General features: G+C 42.8%; 1 protein-coding gene across 1 annotated transcript in view; it reads right to left on the bottom strand.

Moving 5' to 3' along the window:
• The window catches only part of SPIDR (scaffold protein involved in DNA repair), a 1761208-nt gene that overhangs the window by 1282224 nt on the left and 459117 nt on the right, over positions 1–19867 (bottom strand). The window contains exon 7 of the mRNA XM_069220129.1: positions 17517–17779. Within this exon, the coding sequence (XP_069076230.1) occupies positions 17517–17779 (263 nt within the window). The remainder of the gene's footprint in view (positions 1–17516; positions 17780–19867) is intronic.

Genomic DNA, 19867 nt, shown 5'->3' with positions numbered 1-19867 from the left:
TTGCTGAAGACACTAATATAGCTGAGGGTGGCCTTCGTCCTCTATAAAGCTTTTGCATAGATGAAAGCTGCTAAGCAGAAGATAAAACAAATTGCATTGGTGAGGACATAGTAAAAGTATACTCCCTGCATGAACCTGTTGTGAATAAGCACATAGCCATCGGATGGATGTTTGTCTTTCCAGAGGTCACCATCAATAATGATTTTGCCATGGATGAGAAGAGGGCCATTGGCAAGGGACATGTCTTTGATGAGGTGGTGGTCGTCATCAATCAAGATCAAGTTGACTAAACTGCAGACACTGAAAAGCATGGCCTGGTCGTAACTGGAGAGAAAAGGCTGTCTAAAATAGAGATATGGATGAATGAGTTTTGTTTGTTGCTGAGCAGTTACTTATTAATGTGGCTGCCATTGATGGGGTCATGTTTGGTGGCCAAGACAATTTTGAGGAATTATTATTTAAGTATGGGGTTTTGTAACAAGCTAAAACATGTCACTACATTGCCACTTCAGAGCACTCAATCTGAGGAGGTATTTTCTGTTCCCACAATGGAGATGAAATACTCTCCAAGGAAATCCCTCCAGAGACTAGATGCGTAATAACCAATTGTGGAAACTATGTATTTCTGTTTGAATGCCTTTTTTTAAGACTAGCAGATTGCCCACTCCATCCTAAATTAACCACTGGGGAGGACTCATCCTTGAAGAGGTGCCGTAGCTTAAAAAAAACAAAAAAAAACCTCGAAGCTTCCGAAATTTTGTGGAAGATTTTTAACAAATAGAGCAGTCTCTAAAGGCAGTACAAGGAACTATGTCTTCGGAACATTCAAATACATCTTAAAGGATGCAAGTTTAAACCAGCTCATAAAATTACTTTCTAGTCCAAAGCTCAGTCAGAGGCTCTAGGAAAAGGCTTTGGGCTGTAGTTAAGTATCATGTGATACAAATCTACGAAGAAAGAAACAAAAACAAAAAAAAAAAACAGTTTACCGGAAAATGTAAAATTTACATAAAATCTACAGTTAAAATTCGGGATATAACGGTTAAAAATATCTGTAGAGTGTACCATATGCAGTAGAAGCTTGACCTACTATAGGGCTCTATGGAAACGAGTCCAATCCGCATCATCGTACTGTCTACAGTTTGGGCATTTTCAAAGAATAACGCTTCACCAATGGATGCTACTGTATTACAATGCACGTACTGACAAAGTCGAATGATTCAAGCATGCAAATCCATGATATGACCACCAATACTGGAGACGAGTATTACATTTCAAAAGGAATCCGAGGTTAGAGTACCCACCAGTAAGAGAGGAAAGTAACTTTCATATCTAATGCGTACTTCTAGCTAGGAGTTTCTTACCTTTAGAATTGATACCAAATCATACCTCCCAAGGTGATAGGCCTGTGGAATGGCTCAGATCAAGAAGTTCTACGAAATGCCCATCCAGTAGGACCTGGCTTCAAGTAGAGCTTGGTGAGTGTGTGTGTGTACCGAGTCACATCAGAGCCTGACAGATGCTGAGGACAGGCACTCCATGTGCCAGCAGCTTTGGCCCTGGTGTAATGGGCTCTCAATACCTCTGGAGGTTGCTTCTCGCTAGGGTGTAGTACATCTTAAAACCTGGGACTATCCACATTGATAAAGAGTTCTTTTCTACACTGCTGTGCCTTTCTTTATACCAGGTAACGCCACAAACAGCTGATTGTTCACCCAAGGTTCTTCGGTGCGATTGATGTAAAAGCTTAAACCTTTTTTGGGGTCCAGCCAATGTAGTCTCCAAACCTCTTTCGAGGGGTGAGGCAGAGCAAAGAGTGACGGATTGCCCATCATCACGAAAAGCAGTCACAACAACTGGCAAAAAGGTGGACCTGATCCCTCACATCACTTTTTTGGGGGAAAAAAGGTGGTGTAAGGCAGCCGTACAGAGAAAGCCTGGAGTTCACTCACACCGCGACCAGAAACACAGGTTTCAGAGTCAGGAGAAACAGTAGACTGTTGAGCATTGGTTCGAATGGTATGCACACGAGGCACACAAGGACCAAATTAAAATCTTACTGTGACACTACCAAGGGTTTTGGAGCAAAAGCCAAACGGGCCAACAGATAACCTTTAACAGTGCTCATTGTAAGTTCTTGCTGGTCCACAGATAAAACAAACAGTAGAACATCTGGCAGCTTGGCCTGAAATGGATTAGTATAGTGGGTGCAAAACCAGGCTACAAACTTGTGCCAGGGCTCGGCATAGAGAGACTTTGAAGATGGAAATCTGGCAGCCAGCATAACATCCAAAGCTTCAGGAGATCAACTGCTACTGAACAATCTCCACACATTGAAGTTCAGATTGAGCAGGTTAGGGTGCAGGACCCTACCCTCCTGCTGGGCCATGAAGTCCTCCCAAAGTGTTACCCTGATCAAAGGACTGATGCTCTTGCCCACATGTTCCAAGTAAAACACTCTCCTTGCCCAATCCGGAGCCACTATGATGTCTTGGGCGAGGTCATTCCTGATCTTCTTCAGAATTCAGGGCAGGAGAGGCAGCACTGAAAAGGCATAAATAAGTCCCATGCTCAGCTGTATCCACAATGCATTTGCAAGAGGGAACTTTGTTAGAAAATTGAGTGCGCAAACATTTTGACATTGCACATTCTCAACAGTGGTGAAAAGACCTAGCTAGGGTTCTTCCTGTTGCTGGAAGGTGACCTGTGCTACTCGAGGGTGTAAATGTAGTTCCTGCTCCACCAACTGCCACCGCATGAATCTGTCCACCCTGGCGTTCAAAGATCCCTCAGGTGGTTCATGACCAGGGACGTGCCTGGGGGCTCGAGAGACACAGTGCTTTCTGGCACAGGACCCCATCCCACCCTGCTTGTTTCAGTATCACATGCCAGTGTTGTTGTCTGTGAGAACCTGAACCAGCCATGTTTTCGTGGAGGTTAGGAAGGCTTTCATAGCTGTGCAGATGACCTGCAACTCCAGCAGACTGATGTGGAGAAGAGTCTCCACTGGAAACTATAGCCCTATAAATTGCCATCGCTCTCTAGATGGCCTCGCCATCCCAATCGCGACCCACTGGTCACCACAATCAGCTCTGGGCAGGGCAGTGGGAGGGGCCTGCTGCTGATCCAACTGCAGTTAAACCACTACTGCAGGTTTCTTCTGAAACCTGGATGTAATATGAAAGGATCCTTTGGAGCTGGACACAGGAGATTTCAGGTTCCAGTGCAGACCCCACAAATGCCACCTTGCATCGTCGACGAGCAGGAAGCCAAGAGACCCAGAAGCCTCAGAGCCACCTTCACCATGACCCAGGACTGAGGCTGAAATGTAGGGATCAAAGCCAAATGTCCTGGACTTGCTGTGGTGGAGGGAAGACCAGAAACAGAATTGTAACTGGGAGGGCCCAAATGAAAGGGAGCCTCTGAGATGAAGATATATGTGATTTTGGCACGTTGCTAGTTTGCCCCAATGATGTCAGGATATTTGCCGTCGTTTGAAGGTGATGTACGACTGACTGTGGTGAGCCTGTCCTTAACAGCCAGTCATGGAGGTAGGGAAAAAATAAAATCCCTAACCTCTGAAGATGTGCTGTGACCAACCCCATGCTTTTTGTGAACACCTGAGGGGCTCACCTTGAACTACAAGTAGCTTCTGTTGGACTGCAGGACGGGTACATAAAAGTAGGTGTCCTGCAGGTCCAACACCACCATCCAGTTGTCTGGATCCATTTAAGACAGGATCTTAGTCAGTGTGAGCATCTTGAATTTGTCCTTCCACAGTGTAGAGATCTAAAAACAGGACAAAATTCCTCTGTGCTTCTTCAGCATGAGGAAATAGCAGAATTAATCGCCAGCCCCTATTTTCAGGGCTGGAACTCTTGAAGGTACTGTCTCAAGGAGTGGAAAGGCATAAATAAAGTGCTGTGGCCTGGCTTTTTTAAAGTGTTCCAACACTAGATCACCTTCTTGCCAAACAGAGGAAAACTACAGAAAGACATGTCCATTAAAGAGGCTTTCACGTCACCTGAACAACCTGTGGATATCACCCAAGAATGCCAATGAAGCATCACACTAGTGCCAACTGCTCTACCCAGGCAGTCGGTGGTGTCCAGCCCAGACCGGATGATGCACTTTGCAGGATCTGGACCATCTGGGTTGGTTTGAGCCAGGTTGTCCTGTTAGTACACTAGTATTGGCTTAAATAGTTGGCAGATGTAAATCTGGTGCCTCTGTTGCATGTCTCATTACCAAGGCAAAGTAGGCACTTGTTTTTGCTGGTACATGGGGCTGGGGGAATGGAACACAACCACATGTCTAGCCCCCTACAAGTCTACCAATAATCTGTCATCATCAAAGTGCAGGGGAGAATACTCACCTCATCTCGAAGGGTTTTTGGCTCTGTGTAGGAGGCTGGCTCTCTATATAGTGTACAAAAATGATGTGGACTGTGCAGAGTCTCCAAGCAATCCCACCTTGGTTTACAGAGGTAAAAACTAGACCACCTACTACTCTAATTTTTTATGGTAGCTTGGTCGAGAAGTTAGGCCAGTCCTGGAGTAGTGTTAAGTATTTGTTGTACTCAAAGTATCAATAAATGTGGACACAGACTTAAAAGAATAACTTAAGACCAATTTACAAAAGTACTTCAGATTTTTATAATACTTTTAAGACCAAGATCATCAAAATCGGGTAAGTACTTTCAAAGTTATGATTTTTCAAAGTTTAGAAAATATCTTGTTTCTGTGCGTTTTTATGCACCATAGGAAACAATGGGAGAAAACGTTTAAAATGCATATAAAATCAGGCAATGTGTTTACCATTGTCTCCTTTCATTTTTAGGTGGAGGTTGTTGAGATGTCCTATGGAACAGCCGGAGGAATTTGGGTGGCTTCCGGTTCCGGCAGGAGCAGTGGCTGAAAGTCATTCGAGCTGGTGCAGGACCACTGCAGGGGGGCACTTGGAAAAGCACTGCACAGGCAGACTTCAAGATAAGTTCACTTGGAGTGAAGAGGTCGCAAGGGGTAGCCTTAGAACACAGCTGGTTCTCCAATGCAGGAGTCAGGGAGGTGGGGTGCAGAACAGATAGGTGAGCCAAGAGCTGTGCGCAAAGGTGCCCTTGGAACCAGAAGGCAGGTCACTTTGAAGGTGGATTGCAGGTCATCAGGGCCACTCTGGGCAGTGGTCCTTACGACTCCTAAAGTCCCTTCACAGGTGCTCACTTCTGGTCCACTGAGAGTCCGGAGTGGACTTTTCTTCTGGGTGTTCGGCGCTGGGGGTCGAGTACCCCTGGGTATTGCATGGTTTAGCCACTGGTGGTCACAGTGCCACCAAACTTGGCTCACTTGCAGGGTTTGTCCTCCGGGTCCACTGGGTGGAATTTGGTCCGGCTGCTGTGTCCAGTTCCTTGGTCGGCAGCCCATCAGTGAACTGGACTTCACTGGACTTCACTGGTCTTTCCTTCTTTGTTGCAGGGAGTGATACCTTCATCTGGAGGGAGGTCCCTGGCAATTTTCAGAATGATGGATGTCATCTGGGGTTTTATAAAGTCCATCTGATGTCCAGTCCACTCCTCAGCGGTGATTGCCAAGTCCTCTGTGCAGCAGGCAGGGTTTGCCGCCTTTTTCTTTGTGCAGCAGGACTTCCACTCTCAAGCCTTGGGTCTTCTTTGTTGCTGGCCTCTTTGTGTCCTCAGAATTTGATCTGCAAGTGGGAGGGGAGCCCACTAAATACTGCATTTAGTGTGTGTCTAGTGGAGTTCCCAGTAGTGAACAATGGGTCATCTTACATGTGACCACTTCCTGTGGGAAGAGGATACTTCCCTATACATGGTTGGCTATTTTCCTACCATGCAAAATGGAGGAAATGAAATGGAGGGGTCACCTCAAATACAACACCTTATGGGGTGGTGCAGGCTGGGGATGGCCACTCCTCCTTTCCTTTGTGCATTTTCCCGCCGCTGCTACAGCCAGAAGTGGGAGTTTGCAATGGGGGCGACCATCTGCTGCTAGCAGTAGTGCTATGGGTCGAGTTTCAAGGGCGCAAGCCCTTTGTAGCTCGCAGGCAGGGCTGTGCACATTCCTGGGGGAGGAGGTATAACACCTATGCTCAGGAACAGCTTTGTTTTCTGAACCCAGAGAGCAAAGGTTCTCACCCCAGGGTTCTCGAGTCTTGTCTGGTGGTGGGAGGCTGGTTGTGACCAGCCAGCAACCATGTCAGGGTTAGTTAGCCTTTGCAGGGTTCACCATTAAGGAGGCCCCTGGGTACCTTTTGCAATAAAACCAATACTGGTACCAGTTTGGATTTATTGTTCTGAGTTGTTTGATACCAAACAGCCCAGGATTCACAGTGGCCATCGTGTAGCTGTGAAACTCATACTGACCAGATTCTAGCACATGCCTTTAAAATGGCTGCTCTGTTCACTTGCTATGTCCCAGGTTTGGCAAGGACACAGAAGGGGCATATTGCTCATGTATCTATGCCCACACATGCAGTGTAGTGCACCTACCTTAGGGCTGAAAGGCCCGCCAGGGGGGTGACTTACCTATATTGCATGCAGTGTGTAGTGGACAGGTCACACAGGTTGTGTGCCAAGTCAATTTTGAATTTTAGGTTTGCACCAGGACACTAATCCTGCAATGGCATTGCTGGGGGCACTTGGATGCATGGTCCCTGAGGGTGGCACAACCTGTGCTGATGCCCTTAGGGGCCTACCCTTAGTACTCCATGCCTTCGGTACACAAGAACCATTTACTAGGGACCTATAGTGGCAGCTAAAGGTGTTGCCAATTGTGCCAATGCATCATAACAGTTTTGGAAAAGAGATCTGGCCCAGGTAAAACCTGGCTAGCAGGGACCCTGGACACTAACAACTTTGGGACCACATCAAATACTAGGCAAAAAGTGGGGGCTAACCATGTCAATAAAGGCACTTTCTTACACTCTGATCAGAGGATTTTTGGTGCTGGATTGGAAGTCTGCTCCAGCGTCAAAGTGAAATCTGAGGTAGGCCCTTCTGCAGATTCTTGCACTGGATGGAGCCAGAGAAATGACAAAAATTTGCAACTGGGCCTCTCAAAAGGTCTCAATCTGTTGCGATGTTGCTGATAGACTCAGAAACACTATGAGAATTAGGATCAATTGCAGTATCAGCTCCATGGAGGTAGCCAGGAGCAAGACAGAGGTATCTTGATGTCCTCACAGCTTTCTCATGTTAGGAGTGGTGGAACGTAGATGAAACACACTTCTTGTGCATTCGCTTCAAAATTTACTTACTGAAAGGTTTGGACCATAATGAGGAGCTGCCCTGGGTACAGCTGTGAGAGCTGAAATTCAAGTGGGAATCACAGACTTTTTTTGGTAATCGGCATTGTACACGTTCACTTAGCATTTGGGTTGATAAGATCACACTCTTAGCAGGACTTACAACTGTGCCCCGGACTCAGACACCAGAAGCACATCTCGTGGGAATGTGAACCAGTCTCTTTAAGTCTTAAACCCTGTAGTTTTAGGAGGGGGCAGATCCATTGCACACTGGAAAAAACTATTCTGCAAGAAAAAACTTATCAAAGGAAGAGGAAAAACTTAGGTGAGAGCTTCAGATCTGTGAACGAAGACGTGGAAAGAAAGGGGCTGACATTGACAAGCAGGGATAGGATAGGGCTTGTACGTGGCTTCATTGTTCCTCCTAGGGCAGAATAAAATCAACGTGGAGCCACATGGCCAATCTACCAGAGCGCTGGAGCACTGCTATTAAATCTTCCAGATCCAGTCTTCAGCGTAGGGATATTCTAAAGGTGAGGAATCTGTGATCAGAGGTATCCATTTTGGTCTCAAAAAGCACACATTGCCGTATTAGTCCCCGGCACGTAAGGGAACTGCTTTATGTGCAGATGTGCTTCTTGTAAAAGAGCAGTATGAGGTACACACAATGAAGTTAGTCAATCCCTGAAGTGGCTGATCAATTGCCCCATGCTATATGCTGTAGGGGGTGGAAAAATGTGAATGACAGAACAGACTAATGGATGAAGAAGACTGATTGAAATTCTCACTAAGTATATTATACAAATATAATTTTATGGCAAGACCGGAGGCTAACATTATTGCCTTCTTTATTGCCACTACTCACAGCAGCTCCTTTAAAGAATATAGAATCTTCAACAAAATTCTAAACTACAACAAAAAGCCAGCCCAGGAATTGTCGTCCTTTTCTGCTGCTGCTCACAGAGATAAGTACTCTTCTATTATATACTGTATGTAAGGTTAGAAAGTCAGAAAGAGAGAAAATGCCTTTAAATCACATAACATAAGTTGTATGTGGAATTTTATTCTGATATATATGTGTTCAACACCTTCTGCTTCAATACCTTCCAATAGTTATTCTTAACCCTTTGAATGACTATTCTTAAAGTAAGTTATTTTTCAATATGTTTATATTTTAATTTGTTATGGTTTATCTCAGAATTCTCTATTTTGGGTACACACTTTTTTCATCAACATAAGTTAGTAGATTTAAGTTGTTTTTTTTCTTTAGGTATCGTGTTGAAGTTTAACTGCTTGTTCGTGTGGCCCACGGTTTATATCCGAAATGGTTGTGGTTTTGCATCCTTCGCTCGCTCTGCCCTGGAGGCGGGTAGCGGTGAACAAGAGCGCAGAATTCCTCGCCACAATCACATTTCTTTAATGATGTGCGCCGTGCTCGCTCTAGCCTTCAGGGCAATAGCATGAGCGCAATGCTTGAGACAATGGGTCTGCTGGACAGAGCGGGTTCGCAGTGTTGTGGTACACTCTCCCTATCTAAAATTAAAATAAATGAAAAGGGGCAGATTTACCCACCTGGTTGGAATTCTACAGAAAATTCGCCACATTGATGTTTAAGGAGTCAGCCTTGTTGTATTAGGGCGCAAGGTGTTTTTCATATCAATAAAAAGTAAAGAAGGACTAAATAGTTTGGCACAAGATGTACGTGGAAGTCATACTGTAACTTTGGGAAAGCTTTCCCTGTAGAATGCGTGAGGTCAGTTGGGTTCAATAGCTTTTTTCAGTTATTAACAAACAGTGTTTTCCTCTCCAGGAAGGCTGTGTGAGGTATGAAGTGCAGTGCTTTTCAATAGTAGGTGATTTATGAGATTGTTTATTGGGAATAGATATTTTAGTCAAGACAAATTTCTAATACTTAGTATTTGAATAATTTGATTGTGCTGTAAGTAAGGGTTTTGGAAATCAGGATTTTGAACATTATGTTAGAATTTCAAAGTTTGGGAGAAATGGAGACTGCTTTCAAGGAAAAAAAATGAAAATTGCTAAAACAATTTACTGTAGATTTAGACAATGAGTTGGAGAAAAAGATTGATGATTTGCAGAGAGAAAAAGTAATGACGAGCCAAGATGAGAATTTCTGGTCTCTTGTGAGGGTTCACTTGTAAAAGGGGGTAAGGTGGGCAAGAAACAAAAACATCTGGAGATGGATCAGGTTGTGATTAAAAAACGTAAGTCATCTGGGACAGATGTAGGATTTTGTGGCCGCACAAAACAGTTTCGTCGGGGACACGCAAGAGGATCAGAGAAAGGGTCCAAAAAAATAATTTAAAAAACATAAAAGAGAATGTAGACATTTGTCTATCCTTTATGATGATTCATCAGGCAATGTGGAGGTGGAATGAAGCTGTTCTTCAGGTTTTGACTCTGATGAGGGAGAGATTGGCTCTGTTCAACATTCAGAGCAAGTTGAAGAGGTTTAAAAATGATGACACAGGTTCACTTATGGATCCACTGGGAGATTGCATGTTTGACCCTATGTTGATAAAGCATTTGCTTTCCCTTGAGTGTACCCCAGCCCCACATGTAGTGGATTATGTTGAAACATGGCTGCAAAAACAGATTTATAAAGATGTTAGGATGAGATTACGATCAGAGTTTCCAAGACCTAATTTAGGTAACAAGATTGCTGCTACACCAGATTTGGATGCTAAGATATTAGCTTTCCTAAATAAAGGAGGGCAAGATCCAAGGAAAGTATTACAAGAAGGTCTAAGAATGTGTCAAGATAGACTTTTAAATCTTACAGGCCCACTAACAATTTGTTTTGATATGGCTGAGGATGCATATATTTAAAAAAAAAAAAAAAAACATTGGATCTGTAGGAATTGAAAGAGTGGGTCCAGAGGGCTGTGTGTGTTCTTGGAAATGCAAACACTGCCATTTCAGTGGAAAAAAGGAAAAGCATCCCATTAAAGACAGACGCTAAGTTGGTGAAACTAGCTGATTGTGAGGCAGGCAGAGTGGCAAATGGAATGCTTTTCTGAGACGCATTTATTAAAGAGATGTCTAAGTATGTAGGAGCGTTCAGTTCCTTACAAATGTCACAATGTGATGTAAAAAGGTTTTTGACCGTAGAGTTGTTTGAGGGGCTGGGAGAACGAGAGGCCAGTTCCCCGGCTGAGAACAGGGTGTCAGTAGATCTTCTTTATCATGAGGTTAAAAGCTCCACCAGGACCAAACTCCCTACCAACCAGGAAATTTCTATCCCCAAAGACAAAGAGCAAGGTCTAAAAGTAGCCGTGGAGATCGTCAAACCCAGGGGACACATAAGTCAAGACCCTTCTGTTATCAATTTAGATTGGGCAGCAGACTTGCTCAATTTTATCACAACTAGACTCCAATGGAAGAAGACCCTTGGGTTCTAGAGACGGTATTAGGTTATCACTTAGACTTTGCAGAGGAAGCGGTTCAGGAGAAAATGCCAGAGATGATAAAGTTCAATTTAGATTTGTTAGAGTTGACAAACAAGGAGGTACAAGAGTTTGAGAGGAAAGAAGCGATCGTGGAAGTAAAAACAAAATCACTTGGATGCATTCATAAGCAATATTTTTATAGTAGAAAAGAAAGACAAAGGTATGAGGCTGATAATACATCTGAGATATCTGAACGATTGGGTAGAGTACCATCATTTCAAGATGGAAGGGATGCGTATGTTGGGAGATGTTTTACAGACAGAAGATTCATTGACTCGTGTGGATCTGAAGGATGCTTTTATGACAGTTCTAATTTGGGAAGCACATCAAAGATTTCTACACTTCAGGTGGACCGGAAAGATGTGGAAGTTTGTCTGTCTTCCTTTAGGGCTATCTACTGCCCCATGGTCTTTTACAAAGTTGCTTTGTCCTGTGGTGGCGTACTTAAGGGAACGAGGTGTGAGTCTGATAATTTATTTGGACAACAGTTTAATAATGGATCAGGACAGGTTAAAGGTGGAAGATTATATGAAGATGGCTTACAGTTGTTGGAGGATCTAGGTTTTGTGGTGAACAGACAGAAATCGTGTCTTACTCCGATTCAGGAAATGCAGTATTTGGGATTTTTGGTGGATACAGTACAAGGTCAGTTGAAGCTACCCAAGGAGAAGTTAAAATAGAATAAGAAAAAAGATTTGGAAAGTGTTGTTTGGAGATGATTTCATTGAGAGCGCTAGGCAAGAGAGGTATGTCTGTTGTCATCAACGAGTCAGGCTATTTTTTCCAGAGGTTAAAGGCCAACCATTTGAGAAGTGGTCTGAGGTATTTGGAGCGAATTGTGCATTCAGAGGAAGCAAAAGTGGAGCTTGTGTGGTGGGTAAGGAATATGGAGGCTTGGAATGGAAAAGCTATCTTTGGAGAGAGTCTGGAGATGATTATATAGTCAGATGCAAGTTTGGCTGGTTGGGGAGCACACTGCGGTGCGATTTAAACTGGTAGTATTTGGACAGAGGAGGAAAAGAAACTTCATATACATTGTCTAGAACTCTTGGCAGGATCTTTTTCTATAGGGAGTTTCACGAAGGGCAAGGCGCAGTGCTCAGTAATCTCGAGGATGGACAATGTATCAGCATTGAGAATGTGAATGAAAGATTTGGCTAATTTAGCAAAGGACTTCTGAGATTATTGTTTGAACCAGAATGTTCTAGTACAGGTGGAATAGATTTAAGTATTAGAGAATGTGGTGGCCGATTGGCATTCACGGAATTACAGGGACTCCAGAGACTGGACACTGAACAGGTCAGTTTCTCTGAGGTTGATGGAAATCTGGGGTTCTTGTCAGGCGGATCTGTTTGCGAACAGGTGGATTGCGCAGTTAAAGAAATTCTTCAGCTAGCGTCCGTATCCGGAGTCAGAAGGAATAGATGCATTAAGGCAGGACTGGAGGGGCCTTAAGCCATATGCGTTTCCACCGTTCTCAATGATTACTCGTGCGACTATGACGGTGCACAGGTTGAAGGAAACAGTGGTGTTGGTGACGTCTCTTTGAAAGTCATGGGCGTGGGCCCTAATTCTTTCAGAGATGTCCCTGAATTTTCCAATTATTTTGCCAGTATTCCAGGAGAATGTGTTAGGATCATTAGAAGAAATTCACGACCTGGTAACGTCAGATCAATAGAGGTTGGTGGCACGGAAACTTTCAGGTGTATGTGAGAGGTGCCTGGACTTTCACCAGAGGCTTCCGACCTTATTATAGAATCCTAGGCACCAGAAAGATATATAGATTGGGATGGCAGAAGTGGGTATGCTGGAGTGTGGAGATAGATTTTGATCCCGTTTCAGTGAATGTTGTAGAGGGAGTGAATTTTTTGTCACATTTGTTTAAGTCAAATCTGTCTTATAGGACCATTAATGATCATAGATCTGCAATTGCTGCAGGGCATGTTTTATTGGATGGTATTACTGTTGGGCAGAATGTTTTAGTGAAGCGTTTGATGCAAAGTATAAGAGTATTGAAACCACCAGTCTCCAGATACAACTCTGTTTTGGACGTTACTAAGGTGCCTAGTTATCTGGAGAGTTTGGGGGCCAATTCAGATTTGAGTTGAGAGACTTGTCTCAGATGTTGACTATTTTACTGTGTTTACTCTCTTTCAGAAGGGTTTCTGAAGTGAGAGAATTGGATATTAGTTGTAGGATTTTCAGCCCAGAAGGGGTATGTTTCTCTTTAAATAAAAGGACTAAGATAAATTTGTAAAACATTTTTATCCTTATTTTTGAAAAGTATGAGGGGCTAAGTGTGGCTCGTTGCATTAATGAGTATGAAAGGCGAACATCTAAACTAAGATCATCTCAGAAGCAGTTATTAATATCTTTTACACATCCGTATAAAGGTGTGTCTGGACCTACTCTTGATTGTTGGGTGAAAGAGGTGAAGAAGAACGCAGGTGTGAATGTTAATTTGTTTGGTGCACATTGAGTTAGAAGTCCTCTGCTTAGAAAGCTTTTATGACGGGAGGTGCGTTGCAGAATATTTTGAGATGTGCTGATTGGTTGAATGATGGAATTTTCAGGAGGTTTTATTTTAAACTTGGGGTGAATGCTGATTCTTGTTTATTAGAGACCCTTTGAACTTGCAATAATGTTCGCCTCTGGTCTTGCCATAAAATGTAGATTTTCCCTAGCTTGCTGGTCAGAAAATCTGGATTTTATTAAAGACACTGAAGCTAATATTATTCCTCCCTTTCACTCATCCCCTATAGTTAATTTTGTTGTATTTTCTTTTCCTATAGCCTTTGCGTAACATAGGAGACAGATGGAAGAAGCATGGACATGATGGGAAATGGTCATGCTGGATTACAGAAGAAATGTTATTTTGACTTTGGTTCACAATTTTGTGAAGTAATGGGAAAATGTATTTATAATGTGTATGGCAGTATGTAAACAAAAAAGGATGGTGGCTGGTATTTCTAGCTTTTTGTAGCAGTATAGAAGATTCTATATTCTTTAAAAGAGCTGCTGGGATTAGTTGCAATAAAGAAGATTGCAGTAATATTAGCCTCTGTGTCTTTAATAAAATCCAGATGTTCTGACCATCAAGCTGGGGAAAATATACATTTTAGTAAACTCAACACACTTTAGCTAACACCAGACTTAAAAAGCAAAAAACAGTGCTTTGTGATACTTTGGAAACAGTAATCTTTCATCCAATAATGGCTTTCAATGTTCCGACATATACAACATACAACTATGCTTTTACTAAATGGTGCTAAAATATCAATAGAGCCATATCTACATATTGGCAGTAGTTTTCATAGTCAGTCGAAGTAAAAGAAGAGGCTGAAAATAAGCCCATTTTGCACAACAAAGGGACTGTACCACAAAGGAATTTGCACACTTAACCCCAACTTACCTGTGAGGGGAAAAAGACACTTGCAAGGATACATTCTTAAAACTGATATACCGAAAAGGGATTGGTTGAATTGGATCAACACAAAAGTGTAATTGCAAATGCAAAAATTCAGTGTAAGGAAATCTCTCTGCATGAGCACCCCCAAAGATTTAGTGCTGCTGCTGGTTTTCCAACTTAGAGTGTACTGAGGCCTGCTGACCAGACATTACTGCCTTGTCTCTGACCCACAAAAGTGTATGTTTGATTGGCTTATAACCAATAGCCATAGGTTAACCTATGAGTCCCTAGTACATGAAATCAGGGGTACCCAGGACCCATTAGTTACCATGGCCCTTATAGACTGCAGCACTTGTTGAGCCACCCTGAGTGTTACAAAGTAAAACATGTCTCCAAGCCTGTCACTGCAGACTCGTAGAGCAGTTTTAGTTGCTAACTCGACTTAGCTATTTAAACCAATGACAAAGTCCAGACCATCCTAATATATATGTATGTCATATGCAGTAGGCCTATCAAGTTTTAACATAGGGTGCTACATATTAATAACATAAGAGATGTATGTCCTAACAGTAAAACCCCAAATTGTCATTTTTACTGTGGTTAGGCTAAAAGACCCATTGGCGAGTACATGGTTACATGCTGACAACTCAGGTGTACTAACACCTGCATGGGACCACCAAAGTAGGTACTTCAAGGTATCAAAAGAATTGTTACATTAAACCTGCCTTGATGTCCAAGTCGAATTTAATGTAACATTTGAGTAACAGCAACATTTAGAAAGTGGCCACTCTGTCGCCCAGGTTTTCCAGTGACCATTCGCAGATGCTGACCAAAAGACAGTCTTCTGCCCTCCTGGGGAGAAGTGTGAACAATCACCAGGAAAGGGAACGAAAGAGGCTTGTTGTTTGTAAGAGATAGTACCTTCACTGGCCGGAAGCACCACTGTGCAAGCCCAAATGGCAAGCTTCAAAGGGAAATCCACCTTTGAAGGGCAAAAGGTAGGTACACGTGAGAGGGACTGCTCTTTTGTTCAGGTAGACTGGTTGGCGTTGAGCATAGAGAGGGTATAAAGCTGCCAAACCTGTTTTCCCCATGGGTGTATAGCCCTCAGGTAGCCACACATCTAGGGTGGGCTACCAAGCTCTGCCACTGAAAGAGGGGTTCTGCCATCTTGGAAGTGGGCAGAATAGTGCATTCTGGGATAGCCAGATGCACACATTGCAGAAGTCTTCATAAGGCGGGACGGGACCAAGCAGCCCATTGGCTAATAACCGCTGTATTCCCTGAGGGCACTTTCTGGGCATAAATGTAACACACCGACCTCAGATCAAATCTGAGCTACAGAGAGGACTGAAGAATGACTGTACTGCTGTTCCCTAGACCTCTGCAAGAGAACCCGCACCAAAGGATGGATTGCACCTGCTGATCTTTGATCTAGCAAAGAGAGGACTGTGCCTGAAGTAGTCCCAGGAAAACTGCTGCTGACCACACAGCATCCTCAGTATCTTACAGCACCATCAGCATCCTGTATCTCTTGCATCAGGACCACTCTATTGATGTCTAAGGTGGTTCACCAACAGAGTTTGGAAATGGACTGGAGACTGCTTTGGTGAAATTCCTCACTGGCCTCCCTGACTTGCTCCCTGTTGGAGTTGGTCGGCCAAAGTGGGCCGGAGTAACCGAACAATTTCATAAAAACAAAAAATACAAAGTTTGCAAAACATACTAGTGATCACTGCTTGTTGATAATTTGGCTGAATAGCAGTGATTTATGTTTTACTTAAAACGCTATACCCCAAGAACCCTCTGGTGGATTTTGTTTGTTTTAGAGCATAAAAATAAGATTTATTTTTTTTATTTTATTTTTATAAATTGATGTTCAGATTTCTTTCGTGTTGTGTGGCTTTCCTATTCAATTGTTTTAGTACTTCTAAATGCTTTACACTTGTTCCGTTGTTTAAGCCTGACTGTTCGTAGCCACAACTACCCAGGACTGAGTTAAAGATTTTACAAATGAGCCTGAATGGCCCAAGAATTTGTTACACGGTAAGGTCCTATGACAACACTATATAATACACCACTTTCCTCGCATTTCTCCTGTATGGTGGAATTTAAATAATTGAGAATTTAGGGTTGCAGTGGGTGTGTGGACATTGCTTAGAGGGGGTACCCCACAAAGCAGGTAAACCCGGAAACTGCTTAATGGTAGTTTACCACCTTAAAACCACATGCAAAATGATTCATGTTAAAGGAATGAGAGTGTTTCCAGCGTGGTAATGGAAAGGAAACACCACCAAATTTAAAAGGGGTGTATTTGAAGGATTTTCTATATTCAAAATTTATATTACACATGAAGTAAAAAAGTTACAGGCGCAAAGGAGGATTTGCACCATATTTCTGCATTCCCAGCGGTGAAAAATCTGCCTGTTAAAATATTGCAAGATGGAGTTCTCAAGGAATGTCATAGATTTCCCTCACTATGCCGGAGATCATTTGAGAACCTCATACAAGACAGATATTTGTTGATAGTGTAACCTCCAAAGAGAAACTTCCAACTTCACACGTACCTTTGGGGCGTGTCGGCCAGAGGCTTAAGGCTTCAAAAATTCCACTAACGGGCACCCCCCAAAAGAAACACCGCACTGCTGAATTTGGTCTTGTGGCAGGTGCAAACATGATGTTCCCTTTCTTTCTTAGCGTAGTTTGTTTCATCTCGTCCATGAGCATGAAACAGTGGATGGTGCTCATGTTTTGACAGCAAGGTACCTCATTACTTTTCCTCCAACAGGCAGGTCAATTTAACAAATTCCAGTGCTTAATTTGTGCCGGTGCTTTCCAGTGTTCAGCACCAGCACTTAATTCTTAGCACTGACGCTTGTGACAGCCTGCTACATGGTGGCACCGTCTGCCAAATTTTAGTATAAGCACAACTTCTGTTTATTAATTTAATATACATTAGCAATCACTAATATGTGCCACCCAAGCCACTCTTCTAGCTGTGGCTGCTCCCAACAGTATGAACTGTCACACTTGTAGGAGTGTGACGGTTAGTAGTTGTGTTGGTACCTTCCTTAGCAGCGCTGGCAGGGGCAATGGATGGTGCACGCTGCTGTGTCCTGCTGATGGAGGGCCCTGGCACCTGTTTGTTACAAATTAAGCACTAGCACCTTCTAACATACCGCATGGCTAGAACTTCGGAAAATAAGTTCACTAAAATGAACATTTACTAAAATTAATCTTAACCACATTTTAGGAGGAAGGGATGGGATTGTGTTTCGACCAACAGGACGAGTGTCTTATGTGCAAAAATACAGCCTGTTGCCATCGGAGACCATGATTCATATTAACACAGCACAACCCGGGAGGCTGCAGCTAACCTCAGAAATCGCTTCCTCTTCTTTGCAGAATCTTCAGGGGTTTTGGAAGACTTCTCTGGTTGTTTCTCTGGCGTCTGCAGCAGGACCTGCGCAGACTTCAGCCAATCACTCGCAGACTTTCCTACAGATTGTCGTCGGTCGGTTCCGTAAATTAACATCTGCTTTTGCACACATCCCAATCGTGGCGAGTGTCCCTCCGTTCGGTCTTCGTCTTCCCCTTTGCCATTGTCAGAAGAATACTCTGAAATATCTGCAGGCACTGTCTGTAAAGGAAGAGCAATGAGCAGGTTATGAATGGAGCAGAGTGACCGGGTTTAGCTTTCTTAAGAGAACAGCAGGACGTTCATACGACAATGGCACACTCAACTCGTGCAGTGGTACCGGTCCAACCCACCACTTGCCTCTCCAGAATCAAAGGCAAGGACCCTTCACTGCAGTGGGGTGTAGAAGGTTTACTTCAACACAACAATGGAAGGTGTGATTACATATCACAATATAAGAGGACAGTCAGAAAATGTATTAAAAGACATAAGCCATGTGACTAAAAATGCACACATTCCCAATTAGGCCCTCTACCTCTTTTGGGGGCATGCAGGATCAAGTGGCCTGTCTACACACATAACCAAAAGAAAGGCCACGACAAATCTGCACTTACAGCGCAAACACCAGGGGTACAGCCTAGTGTGTTCTTCCTGCCGGAATTCCTTGTGACATCTTGGTCTCCTCCAAAGGAACATTAGGGGCACCTGAGATAGGGCTAGAAGGCCTGGGTCACCACGCGGTCAGCCCCCAACTATCAGCCCCATTCCCAAAAGAAACTCTCAGGAAGAGTTGCAGTACTAAACTCCGGAGCATTCCAGAATAAAGGTACCATTCTTTGGCATTATCTGGCCAACATGACTATAGGAGTGAGTGGGTAAAAGAGATTTTTTATCATCAATATTGAGTACGATTAATTGATAAAATCGTTGGGAGTTGACAAGCATATAAAGTTAAAACCATAGACATACCAAAAATTGTATAAAAGCTAAAATGAGCACAGCTCAAATAGTGAAAAACAGGTTCAGTGCAAATTATTTGGTAAACAATTATTGACCAGTAGAACCAGCTGTCAAAACAAATATTCATTTTGGTAGGTATCAGCTCTCACAGCCACCCCATATACCCCGTGTACATTCACCTACCAACAAAGCCGACTCCAAATGCAAAGGTAAATTTCAGGAGGTCTAGATTATCAAGCCTGTCTCGAAACAGGTATATTGGGTCACTGACTCATAGAATTAAACCTTTAACCCAAAACTACGCTTCAGTGGATCTCAGCTATATGCCCATCTCATCACAGTGGATGAGATTTGAAGCAATGAAAAGTAACAGCGAATAATCAACATTTCATTATACAGGCATGTGCATTATCTGATCACTTACCTCCAAAACTCTAGGTGAATAATATACTTGCTAATTGTCCAACATACTTTGTACCAAAATCATGGATCCCACAAATTATTCATAAAGAAACCTTATGTTTCTTTACAGGTTTTTAAGCCCAACCTCTTAAAAGTTGACGATTAAAGCAATCTACGTAGTGAAACAAATGTTGAGCATGAACATATGATTTGAGATTGACTTTCTTTATAGTATTCACAGAATATGCATGATAAATTGTCTTTTATTCTACTTCAATTATCGTTTAACTTCTCCCAGGTCAGAGAATCCAAAAGGTAATCATAGACATTTTATTTTGAGCAGCAATGTGACTGAAACGGGATGATATGTAGACATTTTTTTGCACCGTTTCCCATGATTAAACTATAATGGATGTATTTGGTGAGTTTTGAAGATCTTTGTTACACAACTGTGAAAAAATATGTTTCTTCAGGAGGCATTTGAAACTGGAATAGGAGAGTGATTTTCCCTTGGATTTGACTTTCCTAGCTATTTAAAATTACTTGAAATTGTGGTATTCCTGTCAAGAACTTTTCCCATGAACAATTTTTTATACTCTTTTCATTCTAAACCAGTACCTTAAAATGGCACAATTTGCTCGTATTTGCTGATCAATCAGGCCAGATTCTAGTCAATTTGTGCTTGGCTTGATGATTGGGGAAGACTGAAGATTGATCTAAATAACCTGCTTTACTCCAAGTGCAACCTTGCATTAGTTTTATCTGGAAAAGCCTCAAAACTGTAAGTTAGTGTCAGTATATATGTGGCATTTATAACCTTTAAAAGTGGTGACCTAGATGAACCGTCAAAGTTTTTAAACAGTCAGTTTTCGTAGTGAAACCTCGGTACTACTGCTTTGTTTTTTATTGTCTGAAGGTGTGTTTTATGATCACCACTTTTGTGAAGAT

Source organism: Pleurodeles waltl, chromosome 2_2 (assembly GCF_031143425.1).
Source record: "Pleurodeles waltl isolate 20211129_DDA chromosome 2_2, aPleWal1.hap1.20221129, whole genome shotgun sequence".
NCBI classification, from domain to species: domain Eukaryota; kingdom Metazoa; phylum Chordata; class Amphibia; order Caudata; family Salamandridae; genus Pleurodeles; species Pleurodeles waltl.
This window is presented reverse-complemented; position numbering and strand designations above follow the sequence as displayed.